Below are 24,814 nucleotides of genomic sequence, written 5' to 3' on the forward strand. Positions count from 1 at the left end.
GCTGCCAGAACAAATTACCCCAAACTTTGTGACTGAACGTAATAGAGATTTATTATCCCACCTCTGTAGATCCGAAATCCCAGTTGGCTGGATCGGTTTCTCTGCTCTGGGTTTCACAAGGCCAACATCAAGGTGTCAGCAGGGCTGCATTCCTTTTTGGAGACTTCGGGCTGAATCACTTCCAAGCTCAGTCAAGTTTTGGTTGAACTCAGCTCCTTACAGATGTGGGGTTGAGGTCCCTCTTTCCTCGCTGGCTGTCAGCTGGGTGCTGGTCTTTGCTCCTAGAAGCTGCCCACATTCATTTCCATGCTTTATACATTGCCCACCACCCTCCGTCAGTGGTGGGGTCCCTCCCACACTTGGACTCTCTCCAACTTCTACTTCTGCCAAATCTCTCCTACCTCTGGCCAGAGAAAGTTCTCTGCTTTCAAGGGTTCATGCTCTTAGATTGGGTCCACTTGGATCATTTTAAAGTTTGTAACTATTTTTTTTTTTTTTTTGAGAGAGAGAGAGAGAAAGCATGAGCACAGGGTGGGGGGGGGGCGGGTAGGGACAGAGGAAGAAGGAGAAGCAGACTTCTTGCTGAGTGGGGAGCCCGATGTGGGGCTCAATCCCAGGATCCTGAGAATATGACCTGAGTCGAAGTCAGACACTTAACCAACTGAGCCACCCAGGTGCCCCTAAAGTTTGTAATGTTAATTACATCTGCAGTCCCTTTTGCCATGGAACATACCGTAGTTACACATTCCAGGGATTAGGATGTGGACATTTTGGGGGACCCATTATTTGGCTTACCAAAATATACACACAGTTTTATATCCTGAAAAACAGGATTGCAGCCAGTGCCCTGCATTTGATGGTGTATTAGTTATCTACTGCTGCATAGAGAATTACCCCAAAAGTTTGCAGTTTAAAACAATGAATTGTCATTATGTCACAACTTCGGTGTGTCAGAATTCAGATGCAGCTCAGCTGAGTGCTCCTACCCCAGAGTCTCTCGTGACGCTGCAGTCAAGCTGTTTGCAAGGGCTACAATTTATCTGAAGGTTCAACTGGGGAGGGTAAAGATGCACTTTCAAGTTTATTCACATATTGGCAGGCTTCAGAACATTCACGTCCAAGTTCACCAAGGTGTTACCGGCAGGCCTCTGCTCCTCACCTTGTGGGTCTCCATAGGATGCCTGAGTGTCCTCCCAACGTGACAGCTGGGGATCTGAAAGACAGCGTGGGCTGGAGGACAACAGAGGGGGTGTTATCAAGAGAGAACAAGAGCCTGCAATAGAAGCCACAATTTTTTTTGAGAGAGAGAGAGAGAGAGAGAGCACCTGAGGGGAGGGGTGGGGAGGAGAGGGCCAGAGGGAGAGGGAGACAGAGAATCTGAAGCAGGCTCCACGCCCAGTGCAGAGCCCAATGTGGGGCTCAATCTCATGACCCTGAGATCACGATCTGAGTGGAAATCAAAATCAAAAATCAGATGCTTAACTGACTGAGCCACCCAGGTACCCCCACAATTTTTCTTTTAACCATCTTTTAACCAACACAATATTTTCCGTTGTTTTGTTTTATAGGGGCCACCCTAATGGCCGTGAGGTGATATCCCACTGTGGTTTTGATTTGCATTTCTCTACTGAGGAATGGCATTGAGTGTCTTTTCATATGCTATTGGCCATTTGTATATATTCTTTGGATGGAAGCCCTAATCTTTTAAAAACCTAATATTGAAAGTAATATCCATCACTTCTATTGTACTCTATTCATTAGAAGTGAGTCAACAAGCCCAGTCTACACTCAAGGGGAGCAGAATACTAGGAGGCAGGGATCACGGGGACCATCTGAGAGGCTGCCAACCACAGATGGAGGCTCAAGAGTCCATGCAGAAGGGCGACTCGGGCCTTCAGTGTTCCAAGGAGCTTCTCCTAAACTTCCCTTAGGGTAAGGATCACTTGAGGCATTTATTAAAATCAGATTCTTAGGTTCTTCCCTAGAGGTGCTAACTAGCAGCTCTTGGATAGGGCTTGGGAATCCGCTTTTTTAAACAACTGCTCAGGTTGTTTTTTGTTTGGTTGGTTTTTGTATTTTTTTAAAGATTTTGTTTTTTTAAGTAATCTCTACACTCAGCATGGGGCTCGAACTCACAACCCTGAGATCAAGACTCACGTGCTCTATTGACTGAGACTGCCAGGTGCCCCTGTTTCTCTTCCTAAAGATAGAATTCACATGCCATAACATTCACCTTTTTAAAGTACACAATTTAATGATTTAAACATATTCACAAAGTTGTGCAACTATCACCACTTTCTGAGAACATTTCATCACCCTTAAAGAAACCCCTATCCATTAGCACTCACTCTGCATTCCTCTCTCCCTCCAAGCCCCTGGCAACCACTGATCAACTTCCTGTCTCTATGGGTTCTCCCTATTCTGGACATTTCGTATGAATGGAATTGTACACGATGTGGCCTTTTGTATCTGACTTCCACTTACTATAATGCTTTCAAGGCTCGTGCATGTCGTAGCGCGTTCTCCATACTTCACTTCTTTTTCTGGCTGAGGATTATTGCATTTTATAGCTGGGTCACACTTGATCCATTCATTTGTTGATGGACTCAGGAGACTCTTATCATAAAGGAAGCCTGAGAAAGGCTGCAAACTAAGTTTTTCAGGAAGAGTAAGAGCAGTTTGGATGCCTTAGAATGCTTATAAAAATGCAGGTTTCTGGGCCCAAACCAAATCTCCTGAATTAGAATCGGAGGAAATGCTCAGGAACCTGTTTTTTGTTTGTTTGTTTGTTTGTTCGTTTAAGTAAGCTCTACACCCAGTGCGGGGCTCGAACTCAGGACCCCAAGATCAGGAGTCCCATGTTCCAGCCACCGGGCCAGCCAGGCGCCCTGGAGCCCTCATTTTAAACAAACATCCCAGATTCTTTTACACAGTGAAACTCGGAGCAGCAGCAACATGAGGTGGGTAGCAGGATAAGTGAGGACAATTATTCTAAGAACATCATTCCCAAAAAGCACCTTTTCAACGGTTTTCAAAGGTAATGTGGTACGACAGCCGTTAGACATTTAACAATATGACTCTGACCAAAAGACCTGAGCAGAAGCCATAAGAACAGCGAGTCTTGAGACACACGCAGGCAGTGGTCAAAGATGACACTTCTTGTTGTGCCCGTTCTGCTTTATCCTTCTGCAGACCCAGCCCTCTGGTCAGGCCCTGCCCCCAGACCAGCTTCTTCTGATAGAGGAACTTAACCAACTAGATCTAATGTCGTAGATTCTTAGAGAAGGATTTAGGAGTTTATCTCGTCCAAGGGCTCACAAACAGCTAATTTTCCAGTCCATTTTAGGATTCTTTTAAAAATTCTGCTTTCCAGCGGCACCTGGGTGGCTCAGTGGGTTAAGCGTCTGACTTGTGATTTCAGCTCAGGTCATGCATGATCTCAGGGTCCTGAGATGGAGCCCCCCTTCAGGCTCTGTACTCTGCATCAGGCTCCTCCCTTAGCTCAGAGTCTGCTTGAAGATTCTGTCCCTCTGCCCCTCCCCCCACTCTCTCTCTCTCTCAAATAAATAAATCTTTTTTAAAAAAATCCCGCTTTCCAAAAAAAAAATCCTGCTTTCCAACACTGCCTCCCACTCTGCCCTCCCTACACACACACACACACACACACACACACACACACTCCAAAAGTTTCAACGGGTAGCTCTGGGGCCTTGAAATCTGTGGTTTTGTAAAGCCCTCCAGGTGACTCTGACAGTCAGCCAGATTCAATAACCACTGGTCCAACACCCTCGTTTTTCACAGCAGGAAACTGACCCAACATCAGACAACTCCAGGAAAGAACATTGCCTAGAACTTAGGTCTCTTAGACCCTCATCAATATTCTTTCAAACCCGTGTTGTCAAAATGTCTCAGCACTGGACTAAAAAGCACATGGAATTTGAGAATTTGGTGTTGACACCGGGGTACAAGCCTGCATACAAATAGGCTGTCGGGACTAGGTCAGTCCCCGGCGCCATGAAGGTCAGCTGACCCCTGTTAAGTGGTAAGAGAAGGAAGGATGAACGAAATTGTCGTTACCAAGTTAATACTGTTGGGAATCAGCAGCCATTAGTATTCAAATCTGGGGGGGGGGTATCTCCTGGTGGTTTAATCATCATTAAGATTTAGAAATTAGAAAATTTGGACTCGAGCCATACCATAAACATGGAGAAAATGCTCACTCACATTCATTTACCATAAACCTGGGAATAACAACTTTCCAGCTCAGTGGCTCTCCAGTCTCACTGTGTATTAGAATCACCTGGGAGGGTTTTAAAATAAACCATGGCCCAGCCCTGACCCTCAGGACCTCCAGAAATAGGGTCAAGGGCCAAGCCCAGGCTTACGTATTTTAAAAATAAAGCTCCTAAATGAAGCTCCCCCCAAGTGATTCTGATGTATAGCCAGGGGTCACAACCACTGTTTTAGCCCCTTAGATGTCTAGAAAATGAGAATAATTAAAAAACTTTAAGTTTCACATTATATTCTTGAGAAACATTTTCACCCTGAATGGGCTCATGAAGGATCTCGTTCTGCGATCCTACAGCCTGGGAATTATAATCAGGAACATTCGTGCACCGCTTTATAATTTGCTAAGTGCTTTCACACTCGTGTCACCACCCAGTTATGATTATTTATTAAGTGTCTATCATACCTTTCCTGCTAGAAGTTCAAGGTGGTGGATTCTCCTGCCCATTCTAAAAAGCTCTCCATTAATGAGGCTTTGCTTTTTAGAATTTTAAATAAGATAAAGGAAAAAAAAATGTCAGAAAACTGGGCAGAAATCTTTTCCACTGGAAAATTGTGCCGTGTGTAATGACATCAGACTCCTTGAACATGATATGTTGAGATTGGGCTAAATTCAGCCTCAGAGGTTCACGGACCCTTGGGGTTGAAGTAATGATGAGAATGGAAATGGGGGAAAAATGTGAGTTCTAAACCAGTGCTTTTCAGATTCTAAATGGCATATAAATCAACTGGGGATCTTGTTAAAATGCAGATTTCATTTCAATAGGTCTCGGGTTGGATTTGAGATTCTGCATTTTTAACAAGCTCCCAGGTGATGCCAGTGCCTCTGGTCTACACATCACATTTTGAGTGGGAAGATTCTAGAATTAGGGACAGGCAGATGGAAAGAGGTCAGGAGAGATGTCCCCAAGGTTCTGTGACAAAGTTACCATGAGACTTCGGAGAAGTCATTTCGCCTTCAAAATCTTAGATTTCTCATTCATAAAATGGAGCTAAGTGATCACTCTAGATCAGAGATAATAAACACTTAACCCTTATGACCGCTCTCCCAGACGCCATGGAAAGACAGAAGATCCTGGAGGCAGAATGGGCACGATTTCTAGTCCTCCAGCACAGAAAATGCAGGTGGTATCTTCAAGAAGCGCCTAGTTAATTTAAGTCATCACATATTGCAAACAGTGACCCCCATAACTCTTTCATATGAGTCTGACTGTCAAAACAATTAGGTTCAGAGAATTGGTCCAGGTGTGGGTAAGTTTTGATGGGGAGAGAAGTTGCCCTCTAACAAGAAAGATGCCAAAAGGGAGGCAAGGAGTCCAGCAGGAGACTGGCAGAGAAACCACAGGGGACATGCTTAATCCACTCCCTAACGTCCCTGTCCTGGGATTATCATCTGGAACCTTGGTCTTCCTAGGATTTCTACTTCAGCCCCCAAACCTGGACTCTTAGCAGAGACGGGACCTCTCCGGCCCATCCCAAACAGAAGAAAAAAGACCCCTCTAGGGAGAGCCTGCCCACACTCTCCATTAGGACGTTAGGTATCCTTTCCAGCCTTGACGGGTCCTGCCTGGTGCTGGGAGTGTGCTCCTGGGACTCTGCGATGGCCTCTCTGCCTCATCGCCTGCGGTTGTACTCCAGCATCTCCCAATCTCACAGGGAGAGAGTTCTGTATCAGTGAATAGAGACCCTATTCAGTGGGCGGCCGTCCATGGGCAGAATTTCTCAATGCACTCCTCATGCACACACCCTGGGGGCTGCAGGGCTGACACTGCTTTTTGACTTTCAAGGTGAAAAGGGATTTTCCCAGAGGGAAACACAAATATTCTTAAGACACAGACAATGTGCCAAAGCACTGCACTCACAACTTTCCCGTTGATCTCATTTAAGCAGTGCAACACGGCACATTCACTGTTCCCATTTCACCCATGAAGACACTGAAGTTCAGAGAGGTCACCAAAACTCCCGCAGCTCACACAGCTGAAATGTAGATGACCTGGCACTGGATTCCTGTTTCATGAGACTCCAAGCCTGGTGCTCATAACCCCATCCCTCACTGCCTCCTGACACTGCACTTAAAGGGAGAAATCTTGAGAAGCTGAGATTGAGTGAGAATGACGAAGAGTCAATGTCCTTCGATCTTTCTAGTTTGGGACAAAACAAGTGCACAATACATTGGAATGCCTCTTGCAGTTCTTGGAAGAGAAGATGTGGACCTAGCCTTTCCGTTTCCAGGTGCTGGCAACCTCCTTGAGGGGCCCTGAGCTACAAACAGATGACATAGAGAAGGTGCCGGGACTTTGACTACCCCCTTGAGTGGGGTCTAGTTCTTTCTACGGACACGTATGGATGCCCCTAGCAACTATCTTGTGCACACTCCCAAATTCTGCAGTCAATTCAAGCATGCTGTGAGAGTACAACCTGCCAGACAGTGAGACAGGTGCTGGAAGGTAAAGGCAGGTGAGCAAGGCAGATGAGACCCCCTCTCTGGGGCTGCCCTTCTGCTTGCAGGAGGGACTGGGAAGACAGTCACAAATAAGACATTTCATGTGCAAGAAAAATGGTGAAGGGGAATCTTGCAGTGCCCGGGGACCACACAAGGACCCCATCCCTCAGCAGAAGACCAAATGGATTGAATTAAACGTAATCAACCTTCGCCTGCCTACAGGAACTTGAACCAAACTGGAGGGCAGGCCACTTTTGTCAGCTAAAGTCACAGCTGCTCTGCCTCTCATTTGAAGAAACACTCTCTACGAAGTTGTAGTAAATTCCCTGCCAACTTGGCTAACTGCTGACGCGCCAAGCCCTCTCTTGGTCTGGGCAGAGAAGTACCCGGCACATGCACATGTGTGCACACACACACGCACACACACAGCCTGCTGCACTCATGACTTTCACATTTCACATCCTTCCTCTCCTCGGGTGAAGCTTGAGGATGGGATTTCCTTCACAATTTGCCCTGGAGATGCCATTAATGCGATGTACTCTAAAACCATTTCCTTTGTCCTTAGGGGAATATACGAAGATATTAACAGTGGTAGATTCGGGTGAGTAGAACGACGAGGGAATGTCTTTTTTTCTTTTTTAAGATTTTATTTATTTAAGAGAGAGCACGTGCGCATGCACAAGTGGGGGGAGGAGCAGAGAGAGAGAGGGAGAAGCAGGCTCTCTGCTGAGCAGGGACCCCCCCCCCAACAAGGGGCTCAATCCCAGGACCTCGGAATCATAACCCAAGCCAAAGGCAGATGCTTAACCCACTGAGTCACCCAGGCGCCCCTCCTTTCTTCTTTTTTAAAAAATTATTTTTATTTCTTAATTTTTTCATAATGAGCATGGATCACCTGTATAATAGCTTTCTCCAAATAAAGAAAGATGAGGTCTCCTACACTACCATCGCTTTCTAATCCACATTTGCCCTGGAAAATAAGGAGGCATGTGGTGTCTTTGAGGCTGGTTGGCATGGTGTAGTGTGATGACAAGGACATTGGGCTGGGAACTACAACACACAAGTTCAGTTCTCAGCCTTCCAGAACTTTCTAACTTTGGGACACTGGGCAAGTCATTGAACTTCTCTGAGCCTTCATTTCCTCATTTGCAGCATGGAGCAGTAATAGCTCCCAGAAGATGAAAATGATGCAGTAATGTCAAGTGGGATTATCATTACAATTATTCATGTAACTGAAAATTGGCCAATTTCACACTCATGTAGAAAGAAGAAAAAACCAGTGATTCTGGGAGTTGTAACATGGTCGGTCTCAGTTGGTACTGGAGTCGGGGGGGATGGGGAGGGTGGAAGCCAGCCTTGGATGGGGTCCCCTGTGATTTTCACCTCCCAGTATTCATGCCCTCCCCCAGTGCGTACAGCTGACCTCTATGACCGGCAGGACATTGCAGAAATGACAGCATGTGCTTCTGAGTCTAGGTCATAAAAGGTATTATGATTCTGCCTTACTCTCTCTTGGCTCAGTCATTCTGGGGGAAAGGGGAAACTAGCTGCCATGTCATGAGGACGATCAAGTGAGATCCTTGGGGGCGAGGAATGGAAGCTCCTGCTAACTACCAGCGCCACCTTGCCAGCTACGTGAGTGGGCCATCTTGGAAACCGAGCCTTTGTCCCCGAACCTTCAGAGGAGTGCAGCCCTGGGTGACATCTTGACAGTAACTTCTTGAGCAACCCCAGGCCACAACCGCCCAGCTAAGCCACTCCCTATTTCCTGACCGGCAGAAACTGTGTGAGAGCATACAAGCGTACTGTTACTTAAGCTATTAAATTGTCTGGAGGTCTGCTAGGCAGCAGCAGATGGTCCAGCCTTCAGCCAGCAGCCGTCTAGGAAGGTTAGGGACCTACACGCACGGCTTCGGGAAGAGCAATTCATTCCAACCCCATTTAACTTCCTTTCATGATGAAGTGACCTGGGATGAGGATGGAGGGGGTGTGGGCAATAAGTGTATCTCTCTGGTCCCAGGAGGGCGTTTAATTTGAGACCACATGCCACTCTCATCAACACGCAGGGAGGCAGGGTCTTTGTGGTGGTTCATTGATTCAGCCCCAGGAGAATGGATGCCAGAGCTAATTCAAGACTTGAGGGAAGGGAAGGAATATACCAATACCAATACAAATATCAGTAATAATAGTGATACTCTTCACTACGACTCATATTAACACTGCTAATACCCGTCATCCAGACCCCTCCCCCTTGAAGAGCCCAAGTTCTTCGAAATCCAGTAATCACTCTTCCCTTTAATACACCAGGAAAATGGTTTCAGCCTCTACTGCAGTGCTTTGACAAGTCTCCTTTAAAACTCCACAGATTTCTGGAAAGTTCTACCCTGTCTGATCAGTGGGGACTGCAGCTTTGGTCCGTACTGTTCCCAAGTCCTTAACCCTCATCCTCTGCTCTTGAGGCTGCCGTACCCGGTCTCCCCCTCCGTTACTGCTGGACCAGCTCACTTCCTCCGTGCCTCAAAGCATTATGAACACAAGGCTGGGCCCCTAAAAGTTCGTGGATAATGAGAGGGGTATTACAGTCCTGAACAGCAGGCTGGTTAAAATGGAATCTCTAGCAGCTCGGTTCTTGAGCTCCCTGGCGGTTGCTGTGACGGGTTTCTGTTGCATTGTGTGAACCCTTGCTGACCACTGATTTCCTGAGCTGCCTCCATTTTTCTCTGGACCCCCTCCCCCAATCTCCCTTCCTCCCATTCCCAGCCACCCCTCACTTCCTTCTTCCAGGATTGCTACCACCACCTCCAAAAACCTGTCACCTTTCCTGTAGACAAGCTACCTCTGTGTGTCACCCTGTCCCCCCAGGGCGGTAGGGACATGGCTAAACACGTGGGCTGTGTCGCAGGACAAGATGGCCCCGTCGAACTCCCAGCTCTGCACTATCTCTTCGAACCCTTCTCATCCCTCTTTTAGAGGTGACAAAACCGACTTCCAGGGGGATGAGGTTTTGTGCAAGGACCCAGGGTAAACAGAAAAGATCTGGGACAATTCCCAGGCCTCTTCCAGGCAGAAGGAGAACTAGGTTGGAGATCATTAGTTGAGGGCACCTGCAAAAGCTGAATTGGGCCTGCCTGAAGCTTAGGAGGAAGGAAATGTATGTAGAGTTAGTTCCTAGAGGGCTTATAAATAGGACCATTGCTCATGAGTCCTGAAAAGTCCCAGGGTCAGCCTTCCCGAGGAGAGGGAAGGGGGTGGGGTCACATGCCCTCCTGAGGTCATTTCTAGCTTAATGATTCAGGCAGCAAAATCCCAGTGTGGGTTCGGCTCCCCCGAACGTACTTTCATTTTGCATTATGATTTGCCACTCGAACTGATGAGAACCCAAATTGATGTCATTTCCCTCCCAATAAGCTCTTGACCAGAAAACATCTATTTCTCCATCTAACAGGGAATTTTTTTTCCTACCCAGTTTCTACAAAATCATGTTGCAGTTTGCCTCAATATTTTCCTTCTTTTTTAAAGATAGCATTTGTCAGGGCTTCTCTTCTGGTTATAAAAGTAACGTACATGTTCACTGCAAAAGAAGCTGGAAGGCGTAGAAAGCTAAAAGAAGAAAAAAATTATACATAATGTCACACCCATAGACAAACATTACAAATTGTAGTATGTTTTCTTTCTGTCTTTTCCGCATGGGTACGACATTTTTTTTTTTACCATAATTGGATCAAATGCCTTTTTTAAGACTTCTATTAAAAGTAGGAGGGGGAAGAATTATACGTTCTGGCTTTAGTGAAAAATGAATTTTATTAATAGCTTGCACTTATCAAGTATCCAGGCACTTTAGAGGCATCGCCTTAGTGCACATAAGTACTTTATAGGCATTGCTTTACTGAATCTTCATAACACCCCACTGAGGAAGATGCTAATACCACGCCCATTTTACAGATGAGGGAACTGAGCCTCAGAAAACTTAAGCCACGTGCCCAAGGATAGCTTGTTCATAGCGCACTTGGGATGGTAGATTTTTTTTGCCTCTACAGCCTGGGCTATTAGCCCTTAGAGTACATAGAGAGTTTATCTCTTTTTTAACAATGACTGCTAGAACTGGGAAGGCCACAATGAAAATGCTGGCATGCTTCTCATTTAACTGGGATTATTTTAATGGAAACACAATACATTCATGGAACAAAGACCATGCTCCCTGCTGACCTTCCACACCACTTTGCTCTTAAAAGATACATGGAGAAAGGAAATCCAGGGAAAATGTCAGAAGTTTATTAGCTAGTGCTGCTACAAGCTTACACAGGCTCTCCTATAAGCTGTTGCTATTTTAGTATTTGATGGCCATCTAACATCTCCCTGGGCACAGGGGCAACTGACAGATGCCAGGGCTCAGCGCACATGCTGTCAAGTGACTGCTCATTTTTTCTATGGCTATTCATCAAGCACCTACTGTGTTTCTCTCAGGCACGGAGCTAGGCATGAACTCCAAATGCAATCTGTTTAAAACCAGCAACCATAGGTTCAGCCTAAGTGGTGAAGTGGTATTAAAATGACCCCCCACCAGAGTCGGGAAATGAAACATTATTTCACCATAATAGCTCAAAATGTTATATTGGTTAAATAGCATATCTGTTAGGGTGCTTTGATGGCAAGCAACAGAAACTGACTCTGGCTGGTCTAGGCAAAAAAAAGAAATTCTTGGAAGGATACTGGAGAGTACTCTAGAGCAAAGGGAAGGCTAAAGACTCAGGCACGGAGCCATCAGGCACCCAGCATCTCCAGAAGGTTCTTGGCAGCAGAAAATGCTCAAAAATCTCACCCAGCTGCCTTGGCTGGAAAGAGAACACTCCAACTGTTCTCGGTTTTGGGCCTGAATCCATGATTCAGATTTCAGAGCAGGAGCCCTCATTGGCCTCACTGACAGTCACGTGCCAGGGAGGGGTGGCCACCTGGCTAACCATGCCGTCAGACATAATTGGAGAGCCATTAGCTGAAGAAGACAGGCTCAAGGCTGGGCAGTTGACAAACAATGTCCTTGCATTTCTTGAGAATGAGGAGGGCCAAGTACAGAGGCTGTGACAACACTTATAAAAACCAAACCAAACCAAACCAAACCTTTTCTTTTCTATCCATTTCTCTCACATGCTAAAGCTACTCTATGGGATTTCTCTCTCCCGTTAGGTGCAACCCTCCTGGATATCCAGTCCTGTATGCCCTTGCTGTGCGGGTGTGTTCTAACACCAGCAGCATCTCTGTCACCCAGGAGTGTGTTAGAAATGCAGTGTCAGGCTCCACCCCAGATTTACGGAATCACAGTCTGCATGTTAGCAAGATCCCCACGTGGTTCTTCTGATGCAGGTCAAGTTTGGAAGCCCTCATTTATACACTTTCCTCTGCCCTCCTCTCTCCATTTCTTTATAGATCAACCCAGTTTCTCACCCGTCTCTTCAGCAAGAGGGAGGAGATGGGCTGTCAACTTCAGGGCTGCCTCTGGTACGGTGAGAAAGAAATGAGAACACTCGTATGCCAATCATTTTTGCCCTGTAAACAACGACCAAGCAGACACAGTCCATGACCTTGGAGCGCTCTTGTTCTAGAGGGAGGAGCTGGCCAGGCAGTCCAAATGGATATTGAGGGCTTCCAAGGGCCATGGCACGGTTCTCAGGGCTGAGCTGGCTTTGGCACAGCCCGATCTGGTGAGGATCCCGGGGACAAAGGGACAGAATGGAAATTAAGTTTTACTGGGCTGCACAGACACATTTGGAGGTCCAGCGGTACTCGGGAGTGCCCTCCCAAATGCCACGCTAAGATATAAAACTGTGCCAGGGTACTCATGGCTGGCCTCTCTTCTACTCAAAGAGAGAGGACGCAGAGCGGGTCCCAACGTATTGCACAGAGGGGTGTGCAGGGGTCTTTAAAATGTGGCGTTTTGAGCGTAGAGTTTGAAAGCTCTAGAGTTCAGTTGCTATGTGGCCTCTCACCGTATTGGCCCCCACAGCATACAAATAAAGCAGGCACGAGATTTCCCCCAAAGTTAGCAGTCTCCTATGAGTCATTTCACAGGAACTTGGTGGCAGCCACTTGGCTGAAAGCAGCTGTGAGGAGGAATGTCCAGGCGGAGCGGCCGCAGCCGTGGGCGTGGCTGTGAGTGTGGCTGGAGCCCGGGGACAGGCTGTGGGCGTGGTCACAGCCAAGGGCGTGGCTGCGGGCGTGGCTGGAGCCTGGGGACAGGCTGGGGGCGTGGCTGTCAGTCTCAGAGCGGTAACCCGAGGAGACTGCTGCTGACGGGCCTCATCTCAGGGACCCCAGGGACTTAAAGAACTGTGTCCTTGGTCCCCCAGGGCAGGTAGAACTCTAGGCAGAATCAAGGCAGAACTGCGCCAAGGGCGGGGACAGGCCCTCAGGGGCCTGGCAAAAGACCAGAGAAGAGGTCCCAGTCACATACCTTGGTGTTTTCCGTGTCTGCTGGTGGGAGTGGGGTGTGACATGCAAGAAACCTGAAACCACTTGGACTCCTTTCTGGAGGGCATGCGGGTTCAAGAAGCCCAAGCTGACAGGGTGTGTGGCAGACAGCTTGACGCAAGGTTGCCCTTCCCCTGCATCTGGCGGCAGTATTCTTCTGCAACACGGTCCTAAGCCCCTTCTCGTCACTGAGTTCCCTAAGGCTGCATGAAAGGACCTACACCATCCCGCCGTCTTCCTCATCTGTCTTCAGGTCTCCCAGTCCACAATAATCTTGCCCCTTCCACCAGGAAGAAATAAACCAAAGAACACCCCCATGCCCCCCCCCCCCCCCCCCCCCCCCCCCCGTGTGCACCAACCCTGCGGTCTCTCTCCAGCCCAGGCTGTCCTCAAACAGCAAAGCTCGGAACTGCGTTTAGGCTCAGCTAGAACACACTGTCGTGGTGTCCAATGAGTTAATGGTTGCAAAAGCTTCAGAAAAAGGCACTCTCCTGCTCATAGAGAGTATGATTTACATTTCCTTGACATTCTCCAGTTTCAAAAGCCACTTGCAAATGCCAGTACTTCTAAGTTTTATTTCTGATACTTGTACCTATAAAGAAAGGAACCGCTCATAAAAAAAAAAAAAAAAAAGCCCTTTAAACCATGGCACTTTAAGAAGGGTGCAACAGAAGATGCAAAAAGTAATAGCGATGAAATACATGAACGAGCACATCGGTTTGTGAAGTAGCCCCAGCCGCAGGTCCACATTTCTAGGACCTCCTCATCAGCACTGAGCGCTTCCTTAGTGCCAGGTACTCTTCTAAGCACTTTCCTGATATCGTCTCACGTGATACGTATAGTAACTCTAAGCCAGTTCTTCTCGAATGTGAGTTATATTGCCCTCCCCCTCAACCCCTGGGAATATATGGCAATGTCTGAAGACCTTTTTGCTCATCAGCTTGAGGGGAGGGTGTTGTTACTGGCACCTAGTGGGTCACACATCCCATGATGCTTAGGACAGCCCTATGACTGAGAATCAACTGGCCCAAAATGTCAACAGTGCTGAGGTTGAAAAACCCTGCTGTAAGAGTTAGGGGATCATCCCTCACCCCATTTTACAGATGAGGAAACAAGTACAGAGAGGTACTTCCAGATACTTAGGTTTATGATCAAATGTAACTGGCAAAATGAATGCAAACAAGGGATTGAAAAAAGTTTGCCAATATTCGAGATGAACCAAGAGAGGGAGGAGATGGGAAAGCATTAGGTTTGCATTTGTGCTGTGACTTTCTTTGCCAGGATAACGTGAATCGAGGGATCCTGTAGAACTGAAACACCGAAATCGATCACGTGCAGGGTGAGCTGTCCAAGACACTTTCAGTGAGGGCAGCGACACTGCTTTCCAAACTCATTGCTTGCCTCCCTATTTACTATTACTCTGTTTTCCAATTTCACAGCTGCACTTCTCATTCTTTTCTCAATTTGCAGCCTGTACTTGCACCTTGTTAGGTCCATTTGTGATTGTTCAGTCCGGGGGTGATGGAGGGAGGCATCTGCCCTCCTGACCCAGTGCGTTCTCACATTAGACAGCCTGCATCTGTCTGGGGATTGTGGGGGATAGGATAGGTCTCCAGCTATCTCCAGGTCTCTTCTGGGTAAAACCTTCTCAGAACCATCGCAAATATTAGCTGATGGCCTATCCAGGAATGAGGCCAAAAGGAATTAAAAAGAGGTTAAGAAAAAAAAAAAAGAGGGTAAGATCCTTCCATATGGAATATAATGAAAAAACGCTCAGGGTGTTTGGAGTGAAAAAGCCAAGTACAGGAGTGCTTGGCTGGCTCAGTCAGCAGAGCATGCCACTCTTGATCTCAGCGTCGTGAGTTCAAGCCCCTTACTGGGCACAGAGCCTACTTAAAAGAAAAGAAAAGCCAAGGACAAAATTGAATGTACATTGATGACAACTTTTCAAAAACCTGTCCTTTGGGATATCCCATTTTCTAAATGAACATATATGACTTTATCAGAAATAAACAATTACTTTAGCAAGATTTTTAAAAACCCACATAAAAGCGAAATGAGTGATGCCCACAAAAAGGCATGAACAAAAACGTTCACAGCAGCTTTGTGTGTGATAACAAAATGGGGACGGTCCAAATGAAGTGTAGAAAGGCCAGGTACACGGAGGGTATTTTGCCACACCAGAATACTACAGAGCAACGAAAAAGAACACCCAGCTGCCATCCACAGCTACACGGATGAGTGCAAGACATGATGTTAAGCAAAGGAAATCGGAACACAAGGAATAGATGCTATAGTGTCTTATTTATAGGAAACGCACACGGAGTGAGTATTGACAGGGAAGGGGCACAGGAGGGCCAGAAAGGAATATAGGGTGTTCCCTCCCCTTCATCACTGGGAGCCACTGGGCTGGCTCTGCATTTGCATAAGCCACTCAGCAAAACAAAAGCCCTGGAAGTAACATGAATCTGCTCTTTTAGAAGGCAGGTTAGCCACAATTTATTCAAGGGTGCTGATAAATTCCGTTTATTCAAACTCAAGTGTGCGGCTGCCTTCAGATCTTACCCACGAACCCCAAACCCATAGTGCCCTCCCATACACACATACACACACACACACACACACACACACACACACACACACACACGGCCAGAGGGGTTCCTATCATTACAGCTGTATTGGGGATCTTATTTCACCAAGGCTTTGCTTGTGTATTTTAGTTTCCCACTTGAAACTCTATTTTCTTGCTGCTTCCCAGCTCTAGGGCTGAGCCAGGAAGTTTAGTGCCCTAGGGAAAAAGAAAGATCAAAGAATAAAGAGCCCATTGATCAGCATTAGTCTCCAAGCTGAGGTTCTTGACCTCTGCAGAGAGACAATGGCCTTGAAAGCAAGGCTTTATGAAGGGGGAAAGGTATTTCTCAACGACACAATTCCTCTCTAGCAAAGTCAGGCTGGAGGGATAACTGCCCCACCAGAGTGCCTCCATGCACCCCAGGGGAGTTGGTGTCCATCTTGGAGCAGCCTGGTAGGATCTTGGTGGTTGGGCCCCCCTTTAGTTCCGCAGGGCAGCCCTCCAGGGTTCCAGATCCCCTCGAGGTCACCCAGTGGGCCATATACATATTATTTTCTAGGTGTGCTACCAGCGGGAAAAGGTAGGGAAGTACCACTTCAGATCACTGAGTTTTGTCTTTCCCAGATATGCCCCAGACCTAGCCATGCCACCCTGGGAAGATGGTGGGAAGAAGAGGAAAAGCTGAAAAAGCCATCAGGACAGATGTCTCTAGGGAGAGGAGATTTAGAAACACCTAGAAAATGAGGGGGAAAGTGGGAGAACACAGGGTAATTGGATCACATCCCAGGGCAGAGTGCAAGGAAGTCTGCCAGCCAGCCTCTGGCTGAAGGCCCTGGGTCCCTCAGCCCAGGAGCCATGGTGGGCAGGTGATAGCCGCAGTGTATGCAGGGGGCTGAGGAAGATGTCCAGGCCCTCTGTAGCCTGTTCAGGGCATGTAGGGGACCCAGAATTCCCCATGGGCCCATCGCGGGACAGGGGAGATAGAACCAGCGCTGGCCTGTAATTGGGAGCAACAAGCTGCCACAGGCAAAGAAGGCAAAGCCAAGAGCAAAGAACCTGGACTCTGGGTGCTGGCCAGGGTCTGTCCCGGCCCACAGAATGCCTTTGTGCTAATAGAAAGGGCCTCCTTCTTCCTACACACACAGCCCCGCGGCTTCGTGGCTTAGCTAGCAAGGCAATGGCTGGACTTCAGCCCCCCGGTGGAGGCGCTTGTGCAAGGCATAATCCCACACCCATCAGAGATGGCTCTGGTTCCAGAACTGTGCTAGGAAAAGCTAGGAAAACCAAGAGCCCTTCCACGGTCCCCCAGTCCAGGCAGTTGCTCCGACCACTCATTCCTTAAAGGAAAGCTGTGAGGACCTGGGTTCCTCTTCCGCTTCCTACTCACCCCGCATGGGCTCAGGTTCCATGTCCAGGGCTGAGGAGGGGGATTCGCAGTGATGGCTGCCCTTCTCCCCCTGCCCAGCCAGGCGATGACTGAGCAGTCATCTCACAGACTGTGTAAACGACCAGGCGGGCATAAAATCCTACCTACCCCCTTCACTCTCTAGCTGGGTAGAGATATTCAAGGGAAAAAATCTATTACAGAGAAATAAAGAAGCTACATTTTCTTGGCCCATCCAAGCATCGGGCTGGCGAAACTGCAACCCTACGAAACAATATTCTCCCTCTCGTTACATTTCTGGAAGAGGTGTTGGCACCTCTTGCAGCAGCAGGGGACTGGATGTTATCGTTTGCCCTGGACTACGTGGGAGTTTGCTGCTTCCCATGATCATTATTGCTTAGTACTCTCGAAAGTGTCTCAGTAGAGACTATAAATTATGTGGTCACTCACTAATAAAGACACAACAGATGTCAGGCCTGTCGGAGCTGTCCTTCCTTCTAACCTAATGGCACAGAGGAAGACCAGGCGTGGTGACGGGGCTGGAGCATCCAGGCAGGAAGAATCTGACCCGAGCCTGAAGAAAGTGCATTTGGAAAGGAAAGGAGGAAGCCGTCTGCACAGACGGGTGAACGTATGAATTACCTATCGCTGCGTCACAAACTACTGTAAAACCTAGCCACTTCGAACAGACGAACAATAAATCTTAGTTTGCACGGCTCTGTGGGTCCGGAATTTGAAAGGGGCTTAACTGGGTGGTTGTGGCTGAGGGTGTAGCCAAGATCCCGTCTGGGGATGTTGTCACGTGAAGGCTTGACTGGTGCCAGAAGATCTGCTTCCATGAGGTCTCACTCGCACGGCTGCTGGCGGGAGTTCCTCACTGTGAGGAAGGTGAGGCTGCTTGAGCGTCTTCACAACATGGCTGCCACGTGGCCTCCCCCAGAGCGAGTGTTCCAAGAGAGAGTAAAGCAGAGACTGCGCTGACTTTGATGACTTTTATTTCGAAGCCACGCTCCATCCTTTCTACAATATCTCATTGGTGACATGAGCCAGCCTGATACAAACATGTGAGTACCAAGAGGGGAGGATCACTGAGGGCTCTCTCAGACCATGGCTACCACACCGAGTATGCACTAAGTCCCAGAGGCAGAAAATTAGTGACTGGGCAGTTGTGTGGAACGTTTACTGCCTTCCCACTATACTCAACATCAAACAGTTCTCTCCGGCCAAAGTCCAGCAATCCAACCTTGGAGAGTATTGATCTACCAATGTGTTTGAAGAAACGGAAATTTGCAACCCCTTTATCCACAGGTGAACTCCAGAGCAAAGCACTACAGCAACATTAGTTTTGCAAGCATGAGAAATGCACTGTCTATAAAGCACATTGTGGCCCTGTATAGGAGTCGAAGATGACCACTTCTTAAAAGTACACTCCTGGAAAAAAAAATACCATTAAAAAACAATCTTCGAAAATTCATTTTTCTTTTTTACTTATGGGCATTTTTCCCATTTAAAAAAATGATGTACTGCTTGTGTAATTTTTAAAAGATTAAAAAGCATTAAAAAACACACTCTGCACAGAGCTGCAATCATTCTCTTCCAATTCCTGACTCTTCCGAAGTAAGGGAGAATGAGTTTCCAGGAGTCTGCACCGAAGGCCGCTAAGGCTGAGCCAAGGGGTAATCCACCGTGCTTCCTGGCTGCCTGGCTTCTGGCTTGTCAGCTTTTGAAGCAGGTTAACGTAGGGCCTGGGCATTTGGGTTTTGGAGTCACAGATGGTTTTTGCTTTACTCTGTGATCCTAGTAATACTAGCTCTTTTCTAGATTTTTCTCCATTCTTAGCTAATGTGTAACATGTCTTATATCCTTGTTTTTAAAATGGTTTAAGGTGTTATTACATGAAACTGGCTTGGATGTCTTTTTAGAGAACAGCTCCTCCATGCTCAACAGGTATTTATTTAACGATTATTTCTTGGTAATTCCCTCAGGATACCATGATGCACACAGCAGACGCAACCCTGCCCACAGGGACCCTCCAATCTGGTGGGCAAGTGAAGGGAATACTGCCTTGAGATTTCCTTTACAGAGGATGGGCCTGAAGGGAAAGCCTGTTATCTCTGCATCGTGGGTGGGTTTTAGAGGTAACTGGAAGGAAGCCCGGATGGAGATATTAGATTAGCGTATAAACACCCTAAAGCATACCAAATAGCACAGAATCTCTGGCATCGGTTACACCTTCTCTATGACTCCCCTCTTTCTTTCTTTCCTCTATTTCTTTTTCTTTTCTATAGTTTATTTATTTATTTTTAAAAGATTTATTTATTTGAGAGAGAGAGAGAGAATGGGGGGAGGGGAAGGCAGAGGGAAAGGGAGAAGGAGAGAAGCAGACTCCCTGCTGAGTGCATGACCCTGAGATCAGCACCTGAGCAGAAATCAAGAGCTGGAGGCTTAACTGATTAAGCCTCCCAGGTGCCCCTTTTCTATTTCTATTACAAAGATGTGGTGCAACTCTTTGAGCTATTAAGAATACATCCTTTTAGGGGCACCTGGGTGGCTCAGTCAGTTAAAAAGCTGCCTTCAGCACAGGTCATGATCCTTCAGCTCAGGTCATGATCTCAGGGTCCTTGGATCGAGCCCCACATCGGGCTCCCTGATCAGTGGGGAGTCTGCTTCTCCCTCTCCCCCTGCTTGTGCTCTCTCTCTCTCTCTCTCTCTCAAATAAATAAATAAAATCTTTAAAAAAAGAAAAAGAATACATCCTTTCCACATTAAAAAAAACCAACAACCCACATACGTACTGGGGGCTCATTATGCGCCACGCACGGGGCTGACGGCCGCACTTACATGATCTCAATTAAGTAACACAGCTATCCTACCTGTGGGTAAGGTCTGTTTTTACTCCTATTTCCCAGATGAGGAAACCGCACCTCGGCAAGCTCGGTGCCCACGTTTAAGGTTACCCCGATAGTAAATGACAGGACAGGCATTCAAATCCTCGTGAGCCTGAAACTCTTGTCCACCACTGTGATGGGGCCAGTTCTGACCTTCGGCTTGAGCTGCTCAGGGAGTCTGTCCTGACGTAAGCCAGAAATGAACTTTAGTTGTAGCTCCTATGAACTGAAACGATGGACTGAAAGGGAGGAAAGAAAACAGCTTGAGACCTGTTTCAGACCCTGCATGAGGCGAGAAACAGAGTCAGCGGAGATGAGAAGCCAGCTGGATTCAGCAAGTCCTGGAGGAAGGGGGGCCATGCGAGCCAACTTAATTGGATGATTATTTCAATTATCTAATTAAGAAAGATTACAGCTGAACAAAGACGGAGAGGGCCTCCAAGGTGATAAAAAAAAAAAAAAGTTGATTAGCTGGGTTGGCCTTTGGCGGCACTGAGAGGTGGCAGGGACTCCCCATTGGAAGCCGTGGCCCTTGGGACAATTAGCCACAGAGAGCCCCTCCTCTTTCCCCCCTTCCCTCCCCAGCTGAAAGCGGCACTGAGAGGTGGCAGGGACTCCCCATTGGAAGCCGTGGCCCTTGGGACAATTAGCCACAGAGAGCCCCTCCTCTTTCCCCCCTTCCCTCCCCAGCTGAAAGCTGTCCTCTACCTCACCGCTTGACACCCAGGTCAAGTAAGCCAGAATTCTCCGCCCTTCCTTCTTTCTTTCCTCCTTCCTTTTCTCCCTCCCTATCTGTTTTTGTACTGGTTTAGTAAACGAAAATCAGTATAGATTTCCCTGCAGAGTTTAGGACAGAGGCTGCAGTCTGGTCACCACTAACCCTCCCGATGCTTCCCACCCCTCCGCAGGATCCCCGTCCCCATGTGTGGCCCACACACTTTTTAAAAAAGTAATTATTCGCCAATATTTAAAAGTGCAGGATTTCACATAAAAGTCCAGATCTCTGGCTTTATTTGAGCAAATGAGATCTGACAACACTCGGTCCACCTTCTCAGAGGCCAGATTCAAAATCTTTAACACTGTGCATGGCTCGATGCTATCTTACCAGAACAGACGCCAGGCACGAGCCATCCAGGTGCCGTGTCCTCGCACGTGGGTGGGGGGGATGGGGGGCTCTGCCCTCGCAGACCACCCATGTGCTCTCCAGCTCCCAGGGCCGTCTCTGTCCTTCCATCTCCATGACACTGAGGTGAAGGTCACCTGCCATTTATCATCATACCTGTTTGACCCACTTATCGTAAAGGGGGAAGAGACTGTTTCCTTAGCTCGACCTTTGTCTCAGTTATATCATCAGCTTGGCCCGAGTTGGTTTTGATCTTTCGATTCTTGTTTTAGGGAACCCAGGGCTTTTATTCTTTAATTTAACAAATATTGGTTGAAAGACTTCCTTATGCAACACAATATAACAGAGCTCTTAAGAACTAGACCATGGAGTCAACAGTTCTGGGCTCAAATCCTGCTTTAATCACTTATTAGTTGTATGACCTTGCTTCATGTCCTGATTTCTATGAAGACGTTTAGAACTTGTCTAAATACTGGAATTTTCAAAACACCTGTTTCCCTGATATAGGTGTGAGCTTTATTGTGAGGCTTCAACAGGAAGACGTAATAAAGGGCCTAGCTCCGTGCTTGGTAAGCACTAAATGGCTGCCAGTTGAAGGGGAGTACTAGCTCCCGGGATTGTGCGTCTCTGACATACTACGCACTGGGCTGGGCACCCACGTGTGTGATTCCATCCAGTCCTCATGAGCTCCCTTCTAAGGGGAATAGCATTACCTCCATTTTATTTTTATTTGTTTTTAAATTTTTTTAGAAAGAGAGAACACATGCATGTGAGTAGGAGAGGAGGGGCAGAAGGAGAGGAAGACAGAGAATCCCAAGCAGCCTCCATGCCAACGTGGAACCCGACGTGGGGCTGGATCTCACAACTCTGAGACATGACCTGAGCCAAAATCAAAGGTGGATGCTTAACCAACTGAGCCACCCAGGTGCTCCACATTATCTCCATTTTACAGAAGACGACACTGTCCATCAGACATTAGATTCTGTCCTGAAGGACCCAAGTGTGGTGGAAAAGAGCAGATGTGCACAAAAATATATATAATAGGGTTAAAAGATAAAGAGGGCAGGGGGTGTGAACTGACAGAGGAGATGAAGGAAAGATTATTTTTGTTGGGAAATAAATTATACTAGAATACTCTCAAATTTTAATGTGCCTACAGATTACCTAGAGATCTTGTGAAGAGAAAATACAGATTCTGATCCAGAGATGCTAGAGAGGGGTCAAGATTTGGCATTGCAAACAAGGCCTGAGATGATGCTTTCCTGCTAGTCCACCAACCACACTGTGAAAAACAAGTTAGTTGTGGCCAAGGTACCGGTACCAGTCACTGGTACCCTATTTCTCTAGCCACAGTGAGTGGTTTAGGCACAGGTATGGGGACTGAACTTGGCCAATTAGAGTCTTTCCTAGAAATGTCCATGACTGTTGGGGGAGAGAAGCCCTCTGTTTCTTTTAGAGCCATTAAATTGGAATGAAGAAACCCTGGGTTGCCTCTAGCCGGGCTAATCCATACTGTATAGAGAAAGCATCTTTGTAGAAGGAGAGAATGAAGCCCGCAGAAAGAAGCCATGAAAGAGAAACCAACAGAGAGATGAGAGAGGAAAAGAATCCTGATGACATCATTTGACAACATGGCATCCCTAAAGCTAGTCTCTGGTCTTCCCAAGTACAGGACCAATAATAATTCTCTCTCTCTCCCTCTCCCTCTCTCCCTCCCTCTCTCTCTCTCTCTTTTTTTTTTATAGGTGAGCTGGATTTTTATCACTTCCAACTCAGAAAGTCCTGAGTCAATATTAGTATTGAATTAAATATTAGTATTAGTTATCTTAGTATATTAGTTATCTAGGACTGCTTAACAATTACCCCCAAATCCAATAGTTTAGGATAATAATAAACATGTAGCATCTCCCACCATTTCTGTGAGTCAGGAGTTGGAAAGGAACCTGACTACGTGGTTCCTGCCTACGATCTGTCATGTGGTTGCAGTTAGGATGTCTGTCAGGGCTTCAGTCATCTGAAGGCTCGACTAGGACTAGAAAATCAACTTTCAAGGTGGCTCAATCACATGGCTGGTGACTAGGTACTGGTTGTTGGTGATAGGCCTCAGTGATTCCCTAGCAGACTACCCCTTAAGTGTCCTCGAACCACGGCAGCAGGACCAAGAGAGAGAACTGGGAAAAATTATGTTCTTTTTATGACCTAGTCTCAGGAATCACATAGTGTTACTTCCTCACATTCTATGCATTACAAGTGAGTCACTAAGTATAGCCCATATTGAAGGGGAAGGGAATTACACCTTATCTTTTGAAGGGAGGAATGTCAAAGAATTTGTAGATGTATTTGCAGATGTCTTTTAAATCATGACATTTGGCATATCGCATGGCTGGTATTGTGGAACCAGGTTCTGGATTCTTGTTCTGGCTTTGCCATCAATGGACCGTGTGGACCTGGGAAGGTCATTCCATATCTCTAAGTCTTGGTTTCTCATCTGACAAATGAGGAGGCTGGATTTGACCCATTTGGCCTTAAAATCCTGCAGTGTCTATACCAAAGACCATTAAGGCCATGTACATTGATGTCCTACTAGGAGCCTAATTATCTTTGTCTTCTGCTGGGTCTCCTGTCTTCTTAAAAACAACTCTTGGAGATGAAAAACCAAGATGTTTTTCAACTGTGAATGTAACTTGTCTCATATCACAACCCCAAAGCTCATCAAGCAGAACTTGTTTCAACTAGTCACCTCATTAAACAAATCTGACCACGTAAGATCCAGAGGAACATGTGTGGTTCAGCCAGGGCCATTTGGGAATAATTACCACCCCACTGTTGCTTAAGGAAGTCAAGCTTCGGGTGGTGGAGATTACAGGATGGGATAAAAGATGAGCAGCTGCATGACAACCCAGTTTGTGAAATATTTGGAGGGGAGGCAGGCCTCACTACTGTTAATAATAACATTGATAATGATAATGCCTTTAATTGAGTGATTATGGACTGCAGGTACTGTGCTAAACATGTCTTTTATCTCTTTTTGCCCATAACAACCTCATGAAGAAGGAAATATTAGCACCATTTTATGGGTGAGGAAATAGACATTAAGAAGAGTAGGATGAATTGTACAAATCCATGTGGCTAACAAGGGGTGGAAATGGGATTAAGCCTGGGCCCACTGGGTTTATAAGACTGTGTCCTCTGTCATTATACTTAACTGCCTTTTCTTATAGGTGGCCAAATAGACTCTCAACACCCAAATAAAAGTCTTAAAACAGGTCTGATGGGATTTTTGGGGGCCATTTTCAGTTTCTTTTTTATCATAAGCTTTGGCTTTCTACATTTTAAAGAAAGATTAAAATCTAAGACTTACGCATCAGTATAAAACAATCATGAGGTTCCCCCACGGTGTGGTCCTGTATCTGACCAAGATAATTAAACAGACTCAGCCTTAAATGTATCTACTTAAAATAACCAATCAAGGGAAGCCCACCGTGGTGCCATGAGCTGGGTAGGTGATGCCAAAGCAGTAGGTGACTCTAGAAACAAAAGGAAAATTAATCAGAAGAGTCAAGGCCAGATGGGTAGCCAGGAGGCTTACAAAGGAAGGGAGGCACATGAGGGGCCTTTGCTGGCAAATATCATAAGGTCCCGGACCCAGGCTCAG

The 24,814-nt window shown here is 46.9% G+C and overlaps 1 protein-coding gene across 2 annotated transcripts in view; it reads right to left on the bottom strand.

Annotated features, from left to right (window-relative positions):
* The window catches only part of SHQ1 (SHQ1, H/ACA ribonucleoprotein assembly factor), a 325,608-nt gene continuing 300,794 nt past the window's right edge, over window positions 1-24,814 (bottom strand). The window contains exon 14 of one of the 2 annotated variants that reach the window (XM_048226679.2): window positions 1-1,230. In XM_048226679.2, the coding sequence (XP_048082636.1) occupies window positions 1,156-1,230 (75 nt within the window). In that variant the 3' untranslated portion in view covers window positions 1-1,155. The remainder of the gene's footprint in view (window positions 1,231-24,814) is intronic. The other variant, XM_048226680.2, reaches the window with a different exon arrangement.

This window comes from Ursus arctos, unplaced genomic scaffold (genome assembly GCF_023065955.2).
Source record: "Ursus arctos isolate Adak ecotype North America unplaced genomic scaffold, UrsArc2.0 scaffold_14, whole genome shotgun sequence".
Lineage (NCBI taxonomy): Eukaryota > Metazoa > Chordata > Mammalia > Carnivora > Ursidae > Ursus > Ursus arctos.